We start from the raw sequence: 19,538 nt of genomic DNA, 5'->3' as shown, positions 1-19,538 counted from the left end.
TATATATATATATATATATATATATATATATATATTTCATTTACAAAGTCTGTTCAAGTAGTAGAGGGTGTTAGCATCATGTTTGATCACTAGAGTACGGCGAAATATGTCACAAAAAAAAGAACCAGCATTGTCAAAGTATTGTCTAGTATAGTGTTAAATATTGAAGGCAATAATAAATAATGTAGAAAAGGCAAAATATTGCTTATTAAATAATGCAAGACGACGGAAGGACACACATATGTACATATGGCTTGATCACGTACTATATACATTGACTGACGGACGAATTGAAAATGTCCTCATCTTACTTGTGCAATAATGAACCTCTTCTCAGTAGCAGTTGAGCGAACTTGGTGTGTCCATTAGCGGCAGCGATGTGCAACGCCGTCCGACCTTCTCCGTCACTTTCATTCAGTATATGCGGACCGATGGGACTATCCAATAACCGTTTACACGAGTTCAAACGACCGTATCTGTTGGAGTAAATATTTTGACGTTCCCGCTTTAGCGCAGAGTTAAAGAAGATATCGTAGTTTAATCCGATGCATGTGGAATGTAATTGGGTGATGTATCTATAGTGTTTAAATGATATCAAATATATGAGAGGTGAGGATATAAGCGATCTTCGAGAGGACAGTGAAGTGAATAACTGTCAGTAGGAGATGTCATAGTTTTACAGCAAAGAGACGAAGGCGGAAGATCTACAGTCAACTCAAAAACGGAAAGCTGGTGTTTTTTTTTTGCAGTGAAATTGTTACATTATTGTCACATCTTCACTCACTCATGTGAGAAAAGGAATCTGGAACTATCGAATTTATATTAAAATTTCAAAGATTTGCCGATAATGAAAAGTACAAAAATGTGCAGAAAAAACGAAGACTGCATGTTGCCAGTAAACATTTATATGACTCAATCACAATATTTAGTGAATCATTCCTAAATAGTTCCAGATACCGGTGCTGTGGCAGAGTGGATAAGGGCGGTGGCATTTGAAGCAATGAGGCTTATCAATCATGAGGTTCGGGGTTCCATCCCAGGCCGGGTCATTATTAGGTGGGTTTCTTCATCCAAGAGCAATCTACGGTTTCACATCTGTGAATGACTTTCTAAATTTAAAGGACTAGTTCAAGTGTCACAAATGTTTATCTTATATGAAAGAGGACAGTAAAAGAAACCCTATAGTGAAGAAATTATTCAAATATCTTTTTCCGTTTAGGAGATATTCAAGTTTAAAGTTCTATCTGATTGTGTAGAAACTGCTGAAATCAGGCTAGCTGTGACCTCATATCCTCACAGTCCTGAAAAGTCTTTGTTATTTTTTATTAAAATATTTTGTAAGATTTTATGACTTACAACCAAAAGATACGTCAGAAGATCTCATATGTGTCAAGGAAAGTATTTGAGATGTAACATCTGAAGAATGTTTGATTATATTTTTTTAGATTTGTGAAAAAAAAAATGCAATTATTTTTTAATGAAATATATTGACACATGTTAAGGAAGTGAGGATGTGACATCACACCCTCACAGTTATTCCTTCTACACCAGTCATTTGCAAAGAAATTTTGAAATCTTCAAAGCGTGATATCTCCTTAACATGAATGCTATGGTAGTTTCTTCACTATTCTGTTTGTCTTTTTAAGCTCTTTCATACAATAAAGACATGTCAGACACCTGAACCAATCCTTTAAAAGATTCAAAATTTCGTCAAAATGTTGTTATGTTGTATGTTGTATAATGTTGTATTGGAAGCCACCCGACGTGAAAGGTGAAATCCATAAACCCTTGGAGCTTCTCCTACATTCTTCATCGCTTAAGCGTCATTAAAATAACTACCTGACTATGGTTATTATCATTATGATTATTACTACAGAATTGCTGGTAGTGCACAAGACCGTTTGCGCTAGTCTAATGAAATTGAACCAGTTATGTATATTAGCTAAGACCTTTGGTGAGGTACCAACCGGGTCGGAGAGGATGGATAGAATGAGCTAGAAGCAGTTTACGTACCGTGCCGCAAAATGGAGAGGTGACTGTTTTTCTTTGTTCTTCAGGTTAACCCTAGCACCGAGGTCGATGAGTCCCTGAACTGATTTAAGATTACCTTGTTGGGTGGCGTAGTGCATCGGGGTACATCCAGCACAGTCTGCCTGATTCAGAAGCTCTAATGCATCTGTTCTCTAATGGGAGGAAGTTGTTACGTGAAGTGTGTACATAACTTACATATAGCGTCATATCATACATGCAGTAGAAGAGGTAAATCAGTTTTCGACTGACAGGTACAGCTTTCTACGTAAACCTTGACTCGAGTACAACAATGTCACAAAATGTTGATCTCATTTGCATAAATTTGCATAAACTTATTATGTCATTATATCTCCAATGGGTTGAAAGCAGATTGCAATTCATTTTGCATGACACATAATCATTTGCGCACTCAGATTGTCCCAGGAGGGGATGGGCAACAAGGCAGGTCAGGTATGTAGGTGTGTTGGAGGCGATCGTAAACATAATATATGCAATAGTATTGCGGTGTTACAGTAATTATTTACTCTATGACATACTTAGCTTGCAAATTTGTTTAGTAATTGGCTATTCCAATTGGGTAATAGAGGCAGTAACAGTGTTGGCAGTGCAGATGTATGTCACTGGGGGTGGGGGGAGGGTGGTCTCCTAACCCGTAGTACCGTTATTTTAAAATTCTGTATGGAACTCAATAAAGACCTCGTTAAGAGAGACATATCAATGTTTGTTGCAGTTCATTCGCGTTTAAAACCATCATATAAATCATATTTTTGCTCCACTCGCATTAAGATCATGAATTATGTGACATGTAAAGGACTGTTTTACTCACTTTAAAGAATTCTGCACCAAAAAATTCCAAGTTTCCTCCATTTAAAACGCTTAAATGTAGCACGTTGCGATTACCAGAGTCACTACACGTCAAATCGGAGTTATTCTCAAGGAGTAGCTGAACGCTTCTCCACGCACCGCGGGCAGTTGCCAGCAACAACGGTGTGCATTGCTTACGATCTACGGCATCAATGTCACAACCCTATAAAGGAGAAGATAAAACATGTCTGTTGCTTCGGGCACAATGAAAGAGGGGCGGTGAGGGGGAAGGGAGTACCACGATGGGATATCAGGACTGTCTGTTGCTTCAGTCACAATGAAAGAGTGGCGGATAGGGGAAGGGAGTACCACGATGGGATATCAAGACTGTCTGTTGCTTCGGGCACAATGAAAGAGTGGCGGAGAGGGGAAGGGGGTACCACGATGGGATATCAAGACTGCATGTTGCTTCGGGCACAATGAAAGAGGGTGGAGATGGGGAAATGAGTACTACGATGGGGTATCAGGACTGTCTGTTGATTCGGGCACAATGAAAGAGGGGCGGAGAGGGTAATGGCGTACCACTATATGATATCAGGACTGGCCTAATTCAGGACTGTGGCAACAAATTTTCATCGTGTTTTTTTTCAGAAGAAAATGCTTTTAATATTTTTGGTACAATTCAGAGATAAACTTGACGTATATTAGCTGTTGGTAACGGGTGTGTGTGTTATGAAAAATAACGAGGTGTGGAGGGGAGGGGAGAGGGGGGGGGCGAGGGGCGTGGGGGTGAGGGGCGGAAAGTCTAGGGTAGGTGAACAGGGAATGATCTTAATGAGATGTCACGTGACCCTGATCCTAGTTGCCAGTTTGGTGGATTCTTTGAGTAAACAATATAATCAGTCATTTTAATTTGGGATAATGTCTTTCCATTAGTATGTGGCTAGACCATTTAGATACAGAAAAGTGATTTTTATGATCTTCAGACAATGTTGAAGATATTGTTGAAATGACATTCTCATTTGGTTTCCTGTGAAACTTATAGACTAGCTTTCCAAAGAGTATTTTTGAATTATAGGAACGTCGAGTTTTCTTTTGATCGAGATGAGAAAACTTGTTCATCAGATCTCCTCATTCATGCAGAAGCCAAAGACGTACAAAGAAACATCTACCCAGCGTAGTAACTGTATGTTCCTTCCGTCGGTCATAAGTTAACCCAACTATTTGTTATTTAATAGAAGTGTCCTGTTTAATTTTGGACCCCCCCCCCCCCTTCCCTCAGATTCTTCAACAATCATTTTGATTTAGAACTTTAACTAACTTAGCCATGATGTTACTTCAGTGACTGATTTTCTCAATTCTGTAAAAAATAAACGGGTTTGTAACCACAGGAGTCAATATTGTTTGCTTGTAAACACTACTAGCCTATATATTTCATTATTAAGTTTACTATTATAACTATACAGTATGGTGTAGCATGGCAATGTACTTGTAGCTGTGTTTACAGTAGCGTATAGTGGCACTTAGTGTAAACTGTCTTGTAATTATACGCCTACTAAACATAGTTTAGAAGTCAAGAGAGGTCTCTCTGTAAACATTTCATCCATTAGTGACCCCACCCGCTGTGGATTAATTGATTATTCTTAATTAGTTCACTGCTTAACTGATCGATCGTACACTATTGATGACTCTTAAGCAGTAGGCTATTTAACTTCTCTGACGTTCGCGCAACTACTAATTCCAGGTCTCAATTTCAAAAATGCAATGTCACGGTAAAGTACCATCCAGAAGATGTTGTTGCACGGATATCAAAGTGACTCTGGTAAGACTTTAATGAAAGCTGTTTGGGTTTTGTTCAAGTATGCAAACACTCTTTAATAAATCATTTAAAGGACATGGTCCAATGTATATTTCTGACTTATTACATATTTATGTCCCCTCTCGTAATCTAAGATCCAGCTCTCAATTTTTATTATCTGAAATTAAGTCCAAACATTCTTGGGGGGATAGGTCATTTATTGTTTCTGCCCCTCGCTTATGGAACCAACTTCCCTTAAAAATCAGAAAAACATCTACTCTCTCTAACTTTAAGAAGAGCATAAAATCCCATTTAATGACAAAAGCTTTTATATGATCTTATACCATTAAGTTTTTCTTCTGTCATTGTTTTGTATTATTCTGTATTATTTGTATCATTTCTCATTGTCATTTGCGCCATGAACATTCTTTGAGTGGTGTGTGCGCATTATAAGTCTTATTATTATTATTATTATTATTACTCATACGATAGAAGCAGCGCTCATATGACTGCATTATTGCCTTTCGTTGTTTGCGGAAAATGTAAGAAGACGCAATAACGAAGACGCAAAAATGACGAACGAATAACGCGTATGTAATATGGTTATATTCGAGGGACAATAGAATCTCAGTATATGCAGTTGGAAATAACGGAGCGATTAATAACGTAAATATATCATATAAATCTACAAAACTATACTTGATAAACCGAGTTTCTCTTGTGAACGATATATCATAAAAATTTACAGTGATCCCTATCCCAGAATGAAATCACCAATCTATACGCTATTTTCGGACAGGGAATATAAAGTATGCTGTATAATATATCTACGTCTATATATACTTTCTAATTCCTTCTAAATACAAAACGATTATCAGCTGTCGCATAATATCGCTGTGAATTATTTATGACGTAACACTATTATTTACTTATTGTCTACTGTCAGCGTGCACTTTTTGACGACTCATCGTGATGAAGGCTATTATGCATGAGATGACGTGTTCGCACCTTATAACGAGGTAGTTGCCCGCAGAACGAGACGATAAGATTAGGAAAGATAACATGGCAAGGGATCGAAAATAAGGAGAAAAACAATCATTACCTCGTTCAGAATAATAGCTACAACATCGTGGTGATCAAACATGGCCGCTCTGGAAGCAAAAATAAATAACAGATAATAATGATAAGTTATTGAAAGTTCAGAATAAATCGTTAGTAACCTAACATTCATTTGACAATAGGCCTAAAACTAACCTCTGTTCAATAGCAGACAGTTTCTTCCATACCCACGAACCAACATAACAAATAAACTGAATTTACAGTTCTACTTGCGATAAAAATGCAGCCCTGTGTTTTATCTTCTTTCGTTTCTTTCTTTCTTATGGCAGACTACAAATACTAACACTCACCAATAATTTCCGTTGAACATACCCGTCTGTGAAATAGTATCTCCTCTTTTGCATGATGTACATGTCTATGGAAAGCCAAACGCCATTAAGTGCGCTCTGAGTTCTTATGAAGATTTTGCGCCTTATAAGTATACCATTTATTATTATGATTATTATGATTATTATCATTAAATCGAGACACGTTTATCGGTTGATAATCTAGGTATATCGATCGATAATCCTGGATTGGTCGCCGCTAAACCATGATTTCGGCTGATAAACCTGGATTATTCAATAAAAGTTGAAAAATCAACTAAAATTCCAAGACTTTCAATTCATAATTTAGGTTTATCAAAGTAATTTAGATGACGTTTATCAACCGAAAATCCGGCTTTACATATACACAGCATATTTGAACTGTAGCTTGTAAGTATTATAACGGCATTTCAAAGAGTTTTTAATAAGATCGATTATATAATTTTATTCCTAAATGTTAATGCACTATAGGTACTTATGTAATGGCGTTTGTTTTTGAACATCTCGGAGTCCCAGGACTGTAAATGGGTCATCCGCTTTTGATAGCATCGCCCGGACCATCTCAAGAGCACCCTGGGAGCATGCCAAGTGTAAAGGTGTCAGCATATCACACTGAAAAAATGAGAATAGAATGTTCATTTTACTCAAATTATTTGCGTCGCAATGATGATTATGATGATATGATTATCGAAGAATCAAATAAGCTTACAGTATTCAAAAGTTATATCCACGATAAGATATATAGTAACTCACAAGAACGAGAGAGACAAAGAAAAATTATACCAATATTGGGAACAGTTCAACGCATTTATCCTATCTACAAGCCATGGAGAGTAACGTTAGTAATTAACCATTGAGGAGACTTAGGAGTAGAGTGGCTTACTAAACATACCTTTTCAAAAGATTCATATGCGTTGGAACAGGGCCAATAGGGCAGGGTTTTTGGTGGGTGTGTGGGCCCTACTTTCCCATTGAAGGAGGGGGGGGGGGTGGGGGTGAGAGCATGCTTCCCTCTCACGTTTGCAACTACGTATGCACTCCACGGTATACCCTTTGTGTTAGCAAAAGTGGTACCATGCAATCAAATGATAATTGTTTTGTTTTATTAACCTCATAACACGTCTAAGTTTCTAGTCTTTTTTAAAAGTTTAAAAAAACTATAAATAGTTGACATTTTTAATGACCCACCTGGGACACCGTAAAATCTACAACACTAATTTCTTTACTGGTTTAGTCCTCACATCCCACCAGTTTACAGTCCCGATTAGCTTCAAAATTCTCTATTACACTTCAATTTCGTTCGTACATTTGACTGATAATTTCATCCACTTATCCTTTTTCAGAAAAGCAACACTTTTCTGAGGCAAAAATAAGTTTATTGAGAAAGGCGTTTTTTTCCTCGAAAATGAACCTTCCTGATTCTTCGCAAAAACTAATAATAACCACTTGATATGTTATGACACGTCCAGATTTGTATCCCTGAAGGATCTACTCCCTATAAAAATATTTCATTTATTTAGTTTGAATAGTCATTAAAATGAGTATCAAAAATGTAAATATAGAAGACGAAGAGTTATTACTTGTTGTACGTCTATTTGTGAACCATTATCAAGGCAGACCTCCACAGTCCTCAGGTCCCCAGAGTTGACGGCTGCGTGTAAAGCTGTGTTCCCTTCTTTATCAAGTAACGTAAGAAGCTTCTGACGGTCATTGGTGGTAATGGATGCTAAACCCACGAGAAATAAAAGAAAATAATTAAACATAGTTACATGGTCTTCCGCTTGAAATTAACATTTTAACAGCCTTTGGGAAATAACCTAACCAAAAAAAATATGGAAATAAATGTACAATGTATACACATTGACGTAATATATTACGTTATATATGGGTACGGTTTTACAGGTAGGTGGTACGCACGCGTCATCCAAGACATATTATGATAGTGCACTCTTTTGGATACAATTAAACGAGTTATTTCAGACCAAAGTATCGAACGGGACCAATTTATCATGCTTTGGCATTTTTAATTCGTGAAACTGGGTTTGTTTGAGTTAGTAAAACTGTACTTGAGATTTATTGAATGTATATCGTACGTTTAGCAAGCAGCTTAGGCTACTAGGCTATTTTCCGAAGTAACTAAGATTGTATGTAGGTATATAATATAGACCTTGAACCGAATGTAACCTTGACTAGGGCAGCAACGTGTTTGATCTATAGGAGAAGTATATGTTATGATACTCGATTGGTAAAGGTTATGTCATTCAACAATTATGGAAGCTATACTGTATGCAGTTCTTTAATAAAAAATTCTTGGTCGGCTACAATAGCCTAAGGCGAATTTTCATCATATGACTGTTTTGTTTTATCCAGGTCGTGTCATCTCTTGAGCTTTTCTCCTCTTTGCTATATGCCACTGTAAAACACCCCATTGACGCAAACAGTCAACCATCGATGTTTCGTTAACCCCCTGATAAGCTCTTGGTACATTCATGTGTCTCATACTATATTATTGTTTCATTATGTTTTGCAAGTAGCTTTTAATTCGCCCCGTTCACATTATAAACCACCTCTGGGTGCTATGTAATTATTGGAAACTGATGGTAGTAGATGAACAGGATGTAGTAGAACACGTGATAATATTTCACGTGCAGAACACTCTCTTAATCCCAACGGTAGAGTATCGTTCTGTATTAATAGTATGTACATTCTCTGTACGATCTGTTGATGGTGTGAATGCATTAAAATGTATAAATGACATGGAATGTAAATATTTATTACATTAAATTAAAAAAAGAGGAAATTAAAAGCATTTACTCCAATTTGTTCATGTCGAAAACATATATTGCACATGTTGTCATAGTTTTTGTTATTTGTATTATGAAACTAAGATATATCAAACAATAATAATAATAATAAAATATCAATTGTGTATTGTTGTTGCCTTTGCGTTGTCTTAGCGAAGGTGTGGTCAATTCTGATTTTATAATGACTATCATAATTAAGCATTTTTTCATTTTTGTATTGGTCGGCAGAGTAAGTTACTTGTAACAATTATGACATTGTTGTTTCATGCAATGACGTCATAATCCAAAAGTGACGTTTTCTACCTTAAAGATTAGCCTATTCACAAAACATGTTTATAGTCACAGCAGTGGTCTTACTACATTGTCACAGCTAATAGGAGGTTAACATAGCCCGATTGCCTTTCATTTTCCTTCTCAACGAGTATCAATTATTTTAAAGGAAAACAATAATTTTGTTGCAGATTTATATTGATAGAACTAAACCCATTTTTTTATGTAAATTTTAAATGTTGGTAGTAATTCTTACCATTACACAAATTACCATACATTTAATATCTATTTTGGACGAGACAAGAACATGTCGACATTTTGACGTAACCAGCGATGCTCTACTAAACTAGACACTGTAATAAAAATCAAGTTGATATATTGTATTAATGTCTATCTGGTGTTTTATAATATTTTTAAAAAATGGAACAAAATCAATAACTTTCATCTCAATTCTACTCTATCTGCAGTGGAGTGTCATTCTCGTAGCGGAACGAACATCGTGTCATGAATATTCTATTCTGCGTTTATATGACGTCATTGCCATATAGTTTCTCCTAAATTCTTCAATTATTTAGCTATTTGTAAGATACGTGTATACACATTCAAGCCTATTGTGCCTTATGTTTATTATTGATTTACCATGAGTTCGCTTACACCCAAATTCTTAGAGGAACAAATGGGAAGAACTGAATATCAGGGTTACGAAACTTAAGAGAGGTCCTTCAGTTTTGCATACTTAAAAAAATGAATATCATCAGTCGAAAGTTGTCAAAAGATATCTCTTGAAATATTGTATATTTTCAATTGAAATAAAACGAACGACACAAATGTTGTTGTCTTTAGTACATCTTACAAACTGAGAGAAAACCCAAAACAAGGGAACTGTCATGTGTTGGAAAGTTAAGATGCAACTCTGAATCGTGTTTCCGATGTTGATAGATAACGTAAGATGAAAAAATAGTGGCCGGATTTAGCTACCCATGAACAGTTTTGTAATCTGAAAAAATTAAAGTATTAACATTACGTTGCAAGTTTGGTTAAAAACAACACTGGTTGAAATTCATAACTGTTAGCCTTATTGTTATATGAAAATCAAAAGCAATATATTTTTTTTAGAGTTGGCTATTAGATCATGGACGGGGGAGCAGATGTTACGATCGATTTGTCTAAACTGGTTATTATAATAAAAATCGTTCAAAACAGAAAAGTCTTAAGAAAGATTAACGTCACAATATTGACCTGCCAGGGTTTCCAGATTCGAAATTCCCTCGACTGATTATAAAACTTTATACAAGACTTATTTCCCCAGGCCCGGAGAAGTGGTCTAATTCTTCACCTTCGGATTTGAAAAGAAAAAACAAATCTCTGACTTAAGTTACGTTTTACCTCCCACTGACAAGCGGCAATATGAAATATCGCATAAGTTAACTAAAACTTTCTTACAGCTTGAACTCCAAAACTGTGAAAATTAGCTTCCGGATTAGCTCATAGCAGTTATCACGATGGGACGACACCTGTTGATTCGTCACCGGTGGCAGTGAATTTATACTAAAAATATATTACATGTAAACCACAGGAAAGGTAATTTTAACACTTTCTCGATGATGATAATAAATATTTAAGTATACTTCGTTATGCGTGATTAATGATATGTAAACTTGCCTTCCTTCTACATCAATCACCTTAGATACATTTCATCGAACTTTATGAGAACGTTTGCCTTCTTGTGGCCGATTATTTTAGGGGACAATGACAAACAATGACTGAAGAATTAAAAAGGTAACAGGGGAAAAGTGGGCAATTCCACCACACAGTTCTCCGGGAATCAAACATACATGTATGAAGTTTAAAGGTAAATATATTGTCAAGTCATCGTAATCCAGTTAAAAGGTAAATATAAGTAAGTTATTGTACGGTGCAGCTTGTTTTATGAGTTTACAATAGAACATTATTTTCCATTAAAAATTATTCAACCTATGAATGTTTTGTTTAGTTTAGTTTATTTAGTTATATCATTTTTTTCTTCTTGCTTCCAAATGAAAATGAAAAAAAAATATGTCACATGGCTTAAGAAAAATGGATTATCGCAGAAATATGAGTGAGTTTACTTAGTAGGTTTGAAAGCTAACGTATGTTGGTCGGTCGGTCTATTCGGTCGTTAAACGTCTTGACGTATGATGAGAAATAACCATGCGTGGAAAGGAGTGGTAAAATTAGTTTCAAATGTGTTAAATTATCAGTTTTTATTTTGATGGCATGAATGACGACCTTAATAGAAGCTTATTGCGTTTCTTTTCTAACACCATATGTTTCACATCCCTTCGAATCATGTCTAAAAACCTGGTCGATGTGGCGCTAGAACACTATGAACTTGGTCTAACCTTAGCATTTATTGACAATAACATCTTCGTACAGAGTATAACAGGTAAAGTACACCAGCCGTGGCATATACTATTTATGAAAGTATAAGGAAATAAAAATCAGTTTTTAATTTTAAAGTTTCCTTCAATGTGGGTAAATTTTGTAGCTTTAAGATCAGTATTTAGTGTCCATTAATTAAACAACAGAGAAAGGAAATGATGTTTGTGTCCAAGTGCACACGAACAAAACAGACAGCAAAGTTTTTCTTGGGGGGGGGGAGGGGGAGCGTAATTACGCTGGGCCCAGGGTAACTTAGTGTGCTCGAAGAAATAAGGCATACAGAACAATATATTTGCATTTTGTACCGTGGAATGATGAAACCTTCAAAAGAGGCCTGGTGACATAAAAGAATCTGTTGATATTATGAAGCGGTGGTTTAACGTGGCTCTCGGCCCCTGTTCTCCCTCAGTTCTTGTGTATTTAAATGACAAGACGCGCCAGCCTGCCAACTCAACCAGCGGCCTCGTGTTCATGAAAGAATGTTATATTGAGATTGTTACTCCAATTAATGTCATTAGCCAGTAACGTATATTTATCATTTACATTCCTTGAAACTAAAACCCAGTTACAATTTTGTTTTTAAATTCCAGACTGCGCAAAGATATCGATTGGAATTTTTGTTGTTGGCACCGCAATAGATTTACTTATACCAGCTAATGGCGATTAATACAATCTTACGTGGTGATTACAGCCTGAAATGATACCGTCGGGCTGAATTAATGTTATGCTTATTAAATTTACTAAGTGCTTATTTAAAACATAGTGACAAGGTTATAACGAAATAAAGAGAGAAGGAAATAAATTTGGCAGAAAAACAACCTCGAAATTTAAACAAAAATATAAGACCACAATACCTTCATAACTTGATTTAAATATTATTTTTATCTCATATCATCCCATTTAATTTCATGTCATAACATTTTATGTCACGAAATTCCCAAACCGTGATATGCAATAACATGTCACGCTATTTTATGCCATGTCATTTCATGCATTGTTTATGATAAACATTCGAGTATTAGCGTTTGTGGTTATAAAATGCAAAGATGGTCCATTTTATCGGAACGTTTTGATAAAATCTGGGGCCGCTACACTGATGATTTATAATAATGAGGCTAACAACCATGAGATAAGGTATTTCTAATGCTATATATAAAGGTCAAACGTGTGTTGCGCTGTCATTTGCGAGGAAAATTAGATGTTTAGAGAAGATCAGTACAATATACAATGTGTTAGCATGTTTGGATCAATCCCAAATTCACGCTAAAACAATACTACTAATCAACAATTTTGAATAGGTCAAGAAAATATGGGGGTGAGGGAGGGGGCTTGTCAGGACTCATACCGGGAACCTGACGATTGTGGGGGGGGGGGACAAGCTAATCGCAACACCACGCCCTCATGACTATGTTTTTTCCGAGCGGTCTTTTGTTAGAACGAACCCTCCTTATGTACGCTCTCTTATAACTCGACAGCATCACGGTTCCACAGTATTATAGTTTTTGCAACTAGATAACGAACCAACCTTTAAGATTTGCTATTCCTTAATTAAAGTATTTGGCTCGCTGGAACCTCTTCTTTGGAAAACTATACCAATTATATATACTGGGCCTCTCTTTGTAGGTTAATAAGTGTAATAAAAGGATTTGCGTTCTATTTGGCAATGATAAAAAACAAATAAATCATTAACCTATTTATTTATATGGTCCGCAGCCGATAAGATTTATTTGGTATTTCGAATTATATAGTTGACATGAAGTAGGATTAATAACAACTTTAAAATAGTATTATAATAGATAGCTGGAATATATCAGGGGTATAACTTTGAAACCCGATTAGCATGATGAATCTTTCAAGCATTAGTGAAGACATTCATCCAAACTTGGATTAACTTTGTTTTGTTCTTTATAACTTTAAGATACCTATTGTAAGTTGCGATTACTCACTGTCTTAAAGGATTGGTTCAAGTGTTTGACATGTCTATTTTGTATGAAAGAGCACAGAACGACAAAAAGAACAGTGAAGAAACTACCATGATAGCATGCTCTGTTAAGGAGATATGACACTTTGAAGATATCCAAATTTCTTTGAAATTGACTGGTGTAGAAAGACTAACCGTGAAGGTGTAATGTCACATCCTCACTACGTGCGTGAATATATTTCTTTAAAAATTATTTACATTTTTTAACACATTTGAAAATAATATAATCAAAACTTCTTCAGATGTTTAATCTCAAATACTTCCTTTGACAAATATGAGATCTCCTGACATATCTTTTGGTTGAAAGTCATGAAATCTCACAAAATATTTAGAGAAAAAACAAAGACTTTTCAGTAATGTGAGGATGTGACATCACAGCTAGTCAGATTTCAGCAGTTTCTACACAATCTGATAAAACTTTACACTTGAATATCTCTTTAACCGAAAAAGATATTTGAACAGTTTTTTCACCATTGTGTTTCTTTTATTGTCCTCTTTCATATAACATAAACATGTATGACAACTGAACCAATTCTTTAACATCATTAAAGTCAATTTGATATGGGCCTATGAGCAGTTTGTAACAGTGACGGGATAATCACTAAGTGGCATATTCTGTCGGTGTAAGAATTCATTCAATTCGGAGATAAAAACCCCATTTTGACTATAGCATAGCTGTATTAACATGTTTTTTTTATATTTATGTGAGGAGTAAGATATTAGAATAAATGTTTTCATAACAGTCTATAATAGTTTGCCTTTCACGAGAGTATCTCATTCTAAATGCCATGCACTGTTTAAAACTACAAAAAACTGTCAAGCTAACGTTTTTTCCGTCATATTTTGTACCATGCTTAGTTTACACTTTGGAGAATTATTGTTGTGGATATAGCAGAGGCAGGTAATGCATGGAGGAGGAAATGAATGTATTGCTACGCCATTAGAAGGTAGAAATAATCACCCAAGTTAGAGACTGGCGGTACGAAAAACCAAAGAACTTGATCCACATGATAACCCATATTCCCTTACATTGAGACAGTTGTTACCATGTGGTAATGATGGTGTTACGTTCAAGTATTAAGCGTATCTTTGAAAGGGAATATATGCTGGATTACTAGTAGATGTTACATTGGAAATTGGATAAATACGGTTACGCAAAAGGCAATATTTCTCTGCCAAGGATTAAGTGAAAAAACGACCAACAAAGCCCAACGTTGGGCATTTAATGCCAATTCAGAAAAAAAAATATATATAGAGAGAGGGCTTACTGGAGGTGGAATAAATTCTGCTATAGATATGGAGGTGAACACGAGATATGTTGGAAGAATGTTACTTATTTCGCGTAAACGAGAACACTGGTTATGAATCTACTAATGTACCATTATTATGGAAAGAAAAGATTTTAATTCTGATTTTTTTTTATTGGAATATTTGATACAAACGTATTGTCTGTTGCTCCATAGGCTACACAGAACGATACGTACATAGATTAATATACAATAAAAATGAAAACGAGATAATAGTTCAAATCAACCCATAACACACGATTACAGATTTCATAAGACTGCACGGTTCCCTGCCAATGGAATGCTCATTAACATTAGTATGATTAACATCGCAGTAACATGAATTAAAACCCTCCATTTGAGTAACAATGTTTCTTAGTTTTCGTAAAATAGTCAATGTCACTTGGGGACCACGAATATAATTCTGTGACTATTGGCAATGTCTATAATATGGAGCCACTTACCATGATTCAAGAGAACTTCAAGAGACGTAGAGGAAGCATGTGTTGCTGCAGCGTGAACCGCAAAGGCGCCATTTCTGTCTGCGATATACAGCGACGGAGAGTGACTCAGCTTTGATTTTTATTCATAACAGAAAGAAAGAGAGAGAGAGAGAGAGATGAATGGATGCAATCGATTTCATTCAACATTCACGATATGTTACAAAGAGGCCACAAGAGGGTTCGCTCGGCTTCAATAATTGAGTTAAGGACCTTAGGCTGGCACTTGTCAAACATGAACATTCTTACCATTCATTATAATGATTCCAAACGTAGAATGATGATAACATAATGTGAATACCCGAAACCTTTATGTAGTCACTGTAAGATCAATACTTGTCACATCAGCAGGAAAATGTCTTTAAAATTCATTTGGTGATACTATTCTGTATATTATACTATGTTCATGTGTTATAACCCTACACTGTGGTTATGACTGTTAAATATTACTGTTGAATTGTTTTAACATTAAATATTACTGTTGAAGTGTTTTGAAATAGTTCATTAGTTTCTTTTCCGTAATGTATGTCAATTCTGCTTAAGTCTTTTAACATTAATTATTTATATTATTTATATCTTATAACCATGTACTGTGTTTATTACTGCTGAAGTGTTTTAATATTATACTATATTGTTACTATTGAAGTGTGTAAACATTGTGCATTACTTCTCTTATATTGTATATTAATTCTGTGTGTTTTAACACTCTGTATCTATGCTATTTAGAAGTTGAAACTCTTTACTGTGTTTATTTCTCATAAGTGAGAAATAAATTTGGTTTAAACACCGTTGATTGATGAAGAAATATTTATGTCAAGGTGGCTGTTGTTTGTTAGAAATAAAATAAAAAATAATCGAATTGCATTTCAACACGTAAAATTCTCTGTCTGTCTGATTCATATGAATATATATGTAAAGTTAATAATAATAATATTAAAAACGAATTTTAATAAGTAGTTTCATGTATACTTACCAACTTTTCTAGCGAATTATGACTGTTTTTCAAGACACAGAAATGTAAAGCGGTCTGTCCTAGGTCACCTGTATAATTAATGTCTACCATAGGTTGGTGGCTACACAACGCCTGTATTAAAAAAAAATATATATAGATATATATCTATAAATGAAAGGTTATCAGAAAAAAATCAAGATAAAATGCGACAGTACAAAAAATATGTTGACACACTATACAGCTCCTCATTCAGTCCTCTAACATTAACACATCTTCATTTAATTTCTTTCTTAACACTTTGTAATTTATCACTTAGTAACTCAAAGTTTGAGACGATATATTTAAAATGGGTTGTTCTTATATGAACTCGCAATTACCTACTAGTATAGATACACTGCACGCATATTCGTGCACGCATATAACGACAGTGGCAATGTCAGAATATTGCCAAGGCTGATGCACTTGGGGAGGGGCATGGGGAAGGTGGAGGGGGGAGGGTTGTGCCAAGATATAGACTTGTGTTCCCCCATTGTGCCACCATTAGCAGAACAGAAAAATTCACAATTTATACGACACACAAAGTTTGCTACCCGTCAACAATTATTCGCAACACCCCTCCCCGCCCTCAGAATTTCTGGCTACAGGCGTATGGGCAGAGTGAACAGTGGTGGATTGATAGCGACGCAATTAACACTCGCAATTAGAAGGCTAGGTTGAATTCGTTCTAGCATAAATAACATGTGGATGAAAATATAGCGCAGTGAAACATTGTAATCTTCTATTATGATGATTCTTCTTGCGCCTCACTCTCCCATCCTCCCTAGTTCGCTGCTTACACTCAGTCACTGTTAAAAACAATCTATTTGCCCTTAGTTCTCAGTTTGACCAAATCAACAGAGTATTGGTCACAAGATAATTGTGACTGACCATATCCAGGCACCCACCCGGGTACCCACCAGGTTATTTCATAAGATGAGGGAGAGTGACTGCTTATTGAATCCCATTCATTTCATCAATAATACAATTTATTGTTGTTATTTGTATAATAGCTATGAGTTTAATAATGAATATTTATATCACATTTACACGGTACCATGTATTAAAATAATAAACAATGGTTTTATATACTGGGGGAAAAATAGTTATCCGACTTAACAAATACGCTTCCATGAAACACAACCTGCTTGAAATGCTGTAATGTAAAAGCTTAAAGTCAATCATGTATCCATGTTGTTTATAGATTGTTAACATAAAACTAATCAAACTCGAGCTATACTGTGCTAAACAAAGCATAAAATCATGTGAAACTAAAGCACGTAATCGCACGGTTAGAAACTTTCAGACTGTAGCCTTGCTAAATTAAACAATTCACGGACGAATAACTTATCCTGTGTTTTAATATGGCTCTATATATGAGGACACCCGCATACAAAGTCATTGCATCACAGAGAAGTATTCTTCAGCCTAGCGCAACTAAAATTACTGACTTCATCATTATGATAGAATTAATCTCCCACGTCAGATATTTATTAAGTTGGTATGTACACATTCATCACGGGAACAAATTGCCTCGTCTATACGCATATCTCCTTAAGAATCAGTTGTGACATGATGCGAAAGCAACCTAAAACAAGCATAACGGATTATATTAAAGGTCTACTATATATATATATACATAGGGAGAAGGCAACTTCATTATATACGTTCTTATGTGAGTTACAATCCAATGTACTCAATTTAATTCAAGAGAATGAGAAATCGATAATTATACTATTGGCAGAAGAGATTCTATATATTTAATGATAGTAGAAATATTGCAGAATAAAAATTTGACCTGAGTCCCCTATACTAATATCTATAAAACGGCTCGTATAAGCTCTGGGAGGGTGGTTTGTGGAGAAGTGTCAATTTAATATACGATTGAATGCCAATCCTTGAGTGGGTCATTGTTCTGCAGGGAACACTCACTATCGAAGACTGTCTACTCACTTATTGGTGATTGTTTACCAACAGTAACAAGTGCTTCCTTTTCCAATATCAGTTTTAACATGTGTGGTCGCATGTTGCACGTTTTTCAAGCGTACCTCTGAATGTTATTCTGGCATTTGTAAATAGGCTACCAAAATTCCAATATGAATTTCTTGACTAGGAGTCTTCCTTTAAACTAAATGGATCTGGTGTAGAAACTGGCTGTTTTCCAAATGAAAGGCATATATAGCGATGAATTTGGTCGACTACTTGCAGTGCAGTGACTATGGTGATTAAAATTATTGTGTAAAATCGGAATATTATCACAAACGTGCTTACAGTGAAGAGACAGAACACATGACCTTCTCTGAAGTACTCGCGAGAATAACACTACTTTTTGGTTACTACTCTTGAGCGGCCGTACTTCAACGCCTAGTAGATTTAACAAAATGTCAAGCACACTGGCAGTGGTAGGGCTTTAATTTACGTAGGATTTTTTGTCTCCTATTAGGGAACTTTAGCTCATTGTGATTATATTCCTAAACCACCCATCATTGGAAAGGCCTTCTGTGTCCTGGGAAAACATCATTCACCTTCAGAATGCAAATACACTGCTTTCCGCCTTTAATTTTATTCTACTTCAAATGGTTCCGTACCGCTGGTATAGCATTACACAGAGATTTGTGTGACTTGCATATAACGAATACATCTATTAAAAACAAAAAACACATCTTCAGGTTACAAACAAATAACGAACGAATGATGGTAACATATGGTTGGTAGCAATAGCACAAGGTTTATTTATGTATATATTTATTTATATATAACATTTTACAACAATCCATAGATTTAAATTGTGCAAGTGTTAATATTTCAATATTTTCGTGATGTTGCTTAAAGCAGATATCTTAATTATGCTTAACGACTGTTTCCTGTAGTCGGCTACTTTAGATCGCCGTTTAATATTGAGACATAATAAAGACATAATTGAGTTTTCACGAATAACACACTTGATGTTACTGCTAAAATAAATTTTGGATGCACGCATCTATTTATATTGTCATATATGTATATTGCATGAAACAACAATGCCTCTTTTGGGGGTATATTACAGTAACTAATCGTTTGAAGAAACGATTGCGAAATTTACATCTGTAAGAAACATTACACAGTAGACCTGAATAGAAGCTTGATTATTTTTTGTCAATTAAAAAAAATATGAAACCCCTCGCGTCCTCACATCCGTACTCTTTACATACACATTCGTTTTTATTCGATCTCCATGTATTAAACTAAATC

At 35.3% G+C, this 19,538-nt stretch overlaps 1 protein-coding gene across 1 annotated transcript in view; it reads right to left on the bottom strand.

The window, feature by feature from the left end:
- The window catches only part of LOC139974468 (transient receptor potential cation channel subfamily A member 1-like), a 61,487-nt gene that overhangs the window by 21,404 nt on the left and 20,545 nt on the right, over positions 1 to 19,538 (bottom strand). Inside the window, exons 4-11 of the mRNA XM_071981643.1 lie at positions 16,293 to 16,403; positions 15,284 to 15,392; positions 7,638 to 7,783; positions 6,533 to 6,669; positions 5,736 to 5,784; positions 2,858 to 3,058; positions 2,014 to 2,183; positions 312 to 476 (exon numbers count right to left, since the gene is read on the bottom strand). Of these exons, the coding sequence (XP_071837744.1) occupies positions 312 to 476; positions 2,014 to 2,183; positions 2,858 to 3,058; positions 5,736 to 5,784; positions 6,533 to 6,669; positions 7,638 to 7,783; positions 15,284 to 15,392; positions 16,293 to 16,403 (1,088 nt within the window). The remainder of the gene's footprint in view (positions 1 to 311; positions 477 to 2,013; positions 2,184 to 2,857; positions 3,059 to 5,735; positions 5,785 to 6,532; positions 6,670 to 7,637; positions 7,784 to 15,283; positions 15,393 to 16,292; positions 16,404 to 19,538) is intronic.

Source organism: Apostichopus japonicus, chromosome 9 (assembly GCF_037975245.1).
Source record: "Apostichopus japonicus isolate 1M-3 chromosome 9, ASM3797524v1, whole genome shotgun sequence".
Classification (NCBI taxonomy): Eukaryota; Metazoa; Echinodermata; class Holothuroidea; order Aspidochirotida; family Stichopodidae; genus Apostichopus; species Apostichopus japonicus.
Note: the sequence above shows the minus strand (reverse complement) of the source record. Positions and strands in the feature narration are given on the sequence as shown.